Consider the following 6,545-nt stretch of genomic DNA (forward strand, 5'->3'; position numbering starts at 1 on the left):
GAATTTAGAGTATGTGTAAAAGAAAATATGTGTAAAATTAGAGACTCTTTGCACTCAAAGATGTGAAAGACCCCCAAATAACTGGACATAAAATGGTGAAGGAGGATGGTACCCTGGATCTGACCTGCAGTGTTGACAGTGAAACGCCATCTGACATCACTTGGAGTAAGAACGGGACAAGTCCCCCACTTCAGAATTACACTGACAATGCCACTCTCACCATCTCCAATGTGACAAGAGAACATGCTGGGGAGTATGTGTGTACAGTTCATCACCGCAACAGGACAATGACAGCTTCCACCGTTGTCACTGTGATGTGTAAGTACAAACTCATTTCATTTTTTATGATCTGGAAATATGTTGCCATGTTTATAGGATCAATCTATCACTAATATCTCTCTTTTCACTGTCTTTCTCCAGACCTTCCTGTGATTCTTCCTGGCTCTGGGTGTGTGGACCAGTCAGAGGTCATGACCTGTGTGTGTGTCAGTCAGGGGGTTCCCTTACCCCTCATAGAGTGGCCACTGCTGGAGCTCAACACAGAGAATACAACGTCAGTGTTGGGTTCCTCAGTGAACAGCACCATCAGCCTGCTTGTTGGAAACTACAACAACATCACTGTGGAGTGTGTCAGCAGCAATGTGGTGGGTGTAGTGAGAGAGAAGTTGCAGGTCACCCAAAATAAGAGCCAAGAAAAGCAAGAAGGTAATTATATAGGTCAAGGTACTTGGTTAGAGAGCCACAGCTTCCCAATCCCACCCAATGTTTGGAATTGTCACGTTCTGACCTTTATTTCCTTTGTTTTGTATTTATTTAGTATGGTCAGGGCGTGAGTTGGGTGGGCAGTCTATGTTTGTTTTTCTATGTTTTGGGGTATTTCTATGTTTCAGCCTAGTATGGTTCTCAATCAGAGGCAGGTGTCATTAGTTGTCTCTGATTGAGAATCATACTTAGGTAGCCTGGGTTTCACTGTGTGTTTGTGGGTGATTGTTCCTGTCTCTGTCTTTGCACCAGATAGGACTGTTTAGGTTTTCCATGTTTATTGTTTTGTAGTGTTCATGTGTACATTTACGTATTAAAAGAACCATGGACACTTACCACGCCGCATATTGGTCCTCTGATCCTTTTCGCCTCTCCTCTTCGGAAGAAATCCCCGACAGCAATATTGAGAATGTTCTGTACATTTAGGCTGAGAGTAGGAAAATTGCTATTTTTTTCTTCCAGAGGATATGAAGTAATGTGAGCCATTTCCCATACAGAGTTGTTGTTCTCTTTTTAGATAAGGAATGGGAAGACATTATAGCTATGCTGTCGGACCTAAAACTGATTGCTGCATTTGTGATTGGTGCAGCCTTCTCAGCCACCATCTGTTGTATCATCCTGTGTTTGACAGGAAAATGTAAAAGGTACATGCATTCTGTTACTGAAGTACAGTTAGTGTTATATGAGTGTTGGTGATTGTCTTTAGAAATTCACATTTCCTATCAAGAGTATCAGATATATTGTCAAAGCGCCAATGCCTTGCACCTTATTGTAATGGACTTGCATGTGAACCCCTCCAAAATATAGTTATTGAGAAATATAATTTGTAATATTTTCAATAGGCAAAAAAAGAGGATCCCAAAGGATTCCAAAACCCCTTTCATAAACCTGGAGATGGTGGCATGTGAAGACCAACAGGTGCAGTACCAGTTTCTTTCTTTATTCAGCTTTACCAACACTTAGTTAGCATTGACATGCCAATAGTAGTATCGAAGTGCTTTCTGTAGTTGATAATATACAGCATAAACAGGTCTGGGACCACCAAGCTAACAAAAGACTCCTCACACAGTGCTTTCTGTAGTTGATAATACAGCATAAACAGGTCTGGGACCACCAAGCTAACAAAAGACTCCTCACACAGTGCTTTCTGTAGTTGATAATACAGCATAAACAGGTCTGGGACCACCAAGCTAACAAAAGACTCCTCACACAGTGCTTTCTGTAATGTACTCCATAGACGGATGCAGGACAGGCTGTGGGGGGTGAACAGAACCCTCTGCAGTTGGAGCTGAGAAGAGGAGCAGAAAATGGAGGGACCCAGACCAGTGGAGCTGCAGGAAAATTTGACAAAAGGGAAGAACCAAATGAAGTGGACTACGCCAGTATCAACTACTCCCTGCTGAAGAAGAAGACACCTGAGGAGGCCGAGAAGAAGACCACCACCGCAGAGTCAGAGTACGCCAAAATTAAACGAGAGAAGAACGATGGGGATGAAGATGGAGGAGAGGAGAGTGGAATGATGATGATGATGGGGAAGGATGAGGAGAACGAGAATGGTAAGCCAGCAGCAGAGACAGATGAGGAAACAGCGCTTTACTCCAACGTCAAGGCTATTATGGGTGGTGGAGAGTGACGCAGATATTTTCACTAGTAATGTGGGGGATAGCATGCAGTATTATATAGCCATGGATTTTTATATCATTTTCTGAATTCAGATTGAATGTTTTATGTTGATAGTGGGACTTTTGCTCAACTGAAACTACTGTAGTTTTGGTGTTGTTTCCTCATGTGCTGAATCAAGTTTGAATGTTTTATGATAATACAGAGACATTGTTTAATAACTGAAACTACTGTAGTTAATAGTTTTGGTAAATGATTTATTTTACAGCCCTGTGTCAGATAGTACTGTATGTATCTGGTGGTTGTACATTTACAATAACAATATTTTCTAGTTGTACATAGAAGCAAGTTTTGGTCAAGTTTTTATAAAGTTTTTCAAGGAAGAGTCATTTTACTTTTTGTAACGATTCTGTTATGTCACCATAAGGAAGGACTGACAATGATGTGGTTTGGAAAAGTCGAGAGGTCAAACCATTTCTTGTTTTTCTCCTCTTTCATTTCATTTTTTTTATGGGTGGGGATTTTATGTAGTATGTGTGGTTGTAACCAATATATTTCTGTACGTAGAATACTGATATACTGCAGTACATTTTGTCAAAATGCCATAAAGAATTCTCATTTTGGGCTAGCCAGAGAGCTCAAATGAAATGGTTAAAAAGTACATAAAAGTTGTGTACTATAGATGGGTTGGTTGTTTGGCAACCAAACAGACGAGTGCACAACTATGGGGTAAAACAGACGGGTTGGTTTCGATTGTTGACAACATATAAACTATATTTCATCTCCAATGTTTTTTGAAAATATAAATACATTTGCACAATGAGCACTTGTCTCTCAAATACATTTTTACAGTTGTTGGTTAGCTAGCTAGCAAATGCTTGCCATATTAGCATAAAGCACCTAAAAAAACACAAAACTAGCTGAAACGAGCCACCTACTATTCCCCAGATGGCAGCTTTGTGTCATTGTTGCTAGATATCTGGCCATCCAGAATCACCACAACATGCGGTCTTCTGCCCCATTGAAGCGTATGTATCGTTTTCATGACATTGTGCCATTGTAAGGCTGGTAGAGGGTGTGAAACTGATGACGTCATTTTATGTCTTCTTTCTTTAAAATGTAATGTTCTTTGTATTTTGGGTCAGTACTCTCTCGTAATAAACGCTGTTACCTTTGGCTTTTAAGACTGGTCTCATTCTACTTCATGCATAATTAATGAACTTATAATTCATTAATGAATTAGAAATGAGTGCTAATTGATTTTGGCAATTAAAGAATAAAAGGAATTTAGAATTCCTCTATCAATTTGGTCCTTCGAATGCCGGATCTAAATAACTCTCACTGTGCCTGAAGATAGTACGCTGGAAAACGTGCACGGACGAGTTTTTTGACTCGTTTTACTAAAGACCTGACCTCTGAATTGAGGTAAAAATTGAAACAGGCCTGCGTATTATCACAGAGGACAGAGAGAGTGACTAGATTCAAACGAACAGTGCTTTTCCCAGCCGGCAGCCAGGTAAAGTAGCCTTTATTCTTGATTTTGGGGGGATTTGAGTTCTTTAATTGATGTTCTGAGAATTGATCAATAGTGGGAACTTTGCTATCCCCACAGGGGTGTATGATCATCATACAATGGGTTTTGTAGAACCGATATACACGGAAGCAGGTTCGAAAATAACCTATGGTAATGTGCACTACCGAAAATAAACTAAAACTTAGTCATGAGTGGCACACCAGCCCGAGATTAAGAAGGGATATATTAAATAGGTACTGGGAGATAGAACGGTGATTTTGTACAAATACTGGGCGTAGAGAGACGGCAAGCGCAAGATAACTGGATTGGTCATGTGAATAGTGGCAGTATTGATCACCGTCCCGATTCAACTAATACTACGGAAAATATCCAAATGAGGAGGAGAGGGAAACTTAAATCTAAAGAAATGAGATAAAAGCCATTCTTTAGTCATGACAGTTCCAGGCGAGAGGGAAGTTTAACAAATAGTGGCGTGAGATAACGATTATTAGAGTTCTTTACTGACACAACCGGAAAGTAAGATTTTAACTAGGGCCTTACAAACCCTGGGCTTATAGTTGTTAGGTTAGACCTAAAAGTCTGATTCAAAAGTCAAAACTATTGGTAAGATTTCCATAAAAGAGCTAAACTTAATCATGAGAGATTAAGACAGAAAAGGAAGGATTGTTTAGCCGAATAAGGAGTGTAACTTAAATCTAATGCAAGAGGGAAATCTAACAATTAGCGGCGTGAGATAACGATTATTAGAGTTCTTTACTGACACAACCGGAAAATAAGATTTTAACTAGGGCCTTACAAACCCTGGGCTTATAGTTGTTAGGTTAGACCTAAAAATTTGATTCAAAAGTCAAAGCTATTGGTAAGATTTCCATAAAAGAGCTAGACTTAAATCATGAGAAACGCACCCGACCGAGATGGAAAATACATACTGATTATTTTTAAAGGGACACACACATAGGCTAGCAGAATAGTAACTAGAAGTAACTAAGTAACGGTAAATTACAAATTTATAGAACTGCACGCACATAGAATTTAAAATTATATAGAAAGGCTTCAAAGAAAGCTCCGGAACTAACGGGAGACGAGCGATACATGGAACAGAGAGACAGGAGAAACATCGATTTCGGTCTAAGATGGAGAAAAAAATACGATTTTGATGGCCGCCTAAATGTAGAAAAGCTGGAATCGCTTATAAAACAAATACATAAGGAATGTGGTAATAATGTGAAAAAGCAGGATAAACAAGGGTTATACACAGCCGGAGTTTGGCTTTCGGAAGCAAAAAAGAGAATGGGACGCGCCGAAAAAGAGATTAAATTTAACAAGGTTCGAGAGACACTACCCACTGTTCCCGCAGATAGAGAAGTTAACCAATTGGGTGGGCGTGAGGGTAACAAACTATATCTTCCTCGATTATACCAACAATGCGGAGATAATCCAGTCGACGAATTTGTGATTATAAGAATACGGCTGCTGGAGCAACCCAAGTCGAGAAAAATGAACAAGGTGAGTCAAAAGAAAAATACAAGATGTTTTAATTGTAACAAAATTGGACATTTCGCCCGGGAGTGTAGCACCCCACGAAAAAATCGTCAACATTTTGTCATTTAACTGTGGGGAAGTCAGAGGCGACAATCGAGTAAAGAAAGGGAACTGAGGGAAAACATTGGGCGTTTAAATTTGGGTTATTTTCTGTTGTCTAGATGTCGGAGTAACAACTTCAGATAACTGTAAAAATGGGTATATTTGCGGAGAGTCTCGGTCAAATTCAGACCGCTGGTAGTATAGTGGCGAGAGCAACAGTCTCGCCAACGGGAATCCACAGTTCGGTTCCCGGCCGAGGTTTTAACTAAAATTGATTTTTAGATCGTAATTGACCTATTTGCATGTTTTGCCTGAAAAATACGGTCGCCAGTGTTTGCAAAAGATATAACTGAACGGATATTATGTGTTCCAGATAGAATTGATAAAAGAAGTCATTAAAAATAACGGCGAAACAATTTCGATGTAAAACGCTATTTCGCCCAAAATGATCTGGTGGAATAATGTATTGAGATAGGAGTCGTAATTAAATAGATGTATCATAGAAGAGAGAGAGTTACCTAAAGTTAAATGGGGGGGAACTCAATCTGAATAGGGAATATATATTATACAAAGGCGGGCAGATTTGTGTCTATAGCCAAGCAATGGAATTGCTAGACACTCAATGGGGCTATATAGTGCAACGCTTTGGACTATAAATTAGGTAAGAATAGTTTAATCGTAAGAAGTTGTGATTGTTTTTTAAGGTAAAACCAGTGAATTTGAACAAAAAGTAACGTATTCTAAAAATGATCTGATTTCCGTTCTCGTTGCGGGGAACAAATGAAAAGTCTTATCTTAAAGGGACAGTGCACGGTAATCACAGTGGTTTGAGTGTATGACAGTGGAAAAAAAATATTGTGGGACGACAATTCGAAGAGAGAAAAATAAGTTACATGATACATCAAGAGATTTAAAACGAACGACGTGAAGGGATCATAAGAATTATTGGGTGTCATTGTAGGAGTAAATGTTTGGGTTAAGGTGATTTCCCTGTTCCCAGAGACAAGGCATTTTTAAGGCGAGCACTCACTAATGCTGGTCTGAG

The 6,545-nt window shown here is 39.4% G+C and overlaps 1 protein-coding gene across 5 annotated transcripts in view; it reads left to right on the forward strand.

Moving 5' to 3' along the window:
* The window catches only part of LOC115127341 (sialic acid-binding Ig-like lectin 5), a 29,637-nt gene extending 26,432 nt beyond the window's left edge, over positions 1-3,205 (forward strand). For 3 of the 5 annotated variants that reach the window (XM_065000097.1, XM_065000100.1, XM_065000098.1), the window contains exons 8-9: positions 1,605-1,680; positions 2,000-3,205. In XM_065000097.1, coding sequence (XP_064856169.1) covers positions 1,605-1,680; positions 2,000-2,395 — 472 coding nt within the window. In that variant the 3' untranslated portion in view covers positions 2,396-3,205. Of the gene's footprint in view, positions 1-60; positions 319-420; positions 706-1,279; positions 1,407-1,604; positions 1,681-1,999 lie in introns of all 5 variants that reach the window. The other 2 variants (XM_065000102.1, XM_065000103.1) reach the window with 1 other exon arrangement.
* The last annotated feature ends 3,340 nt before the right edge of the window (positions 3,206-6,545 follow it).

Source organism: Oncorhynchus nerka, linkage group LG14 (genome assembly GCF_034236695.1).
Source record: "Oncorhynchus nerka isolate Pitt River linkage group LG14, Oner_Uvic_2.0, whole genome shotgun sequence".
NCBI classification, from domain to species: Eukaryota; Metazoa; Chordata; class Actinopteri; order Salmoniformes; family Salmonidae; genus Oncorhynchus; species Oncorhynchus nerka.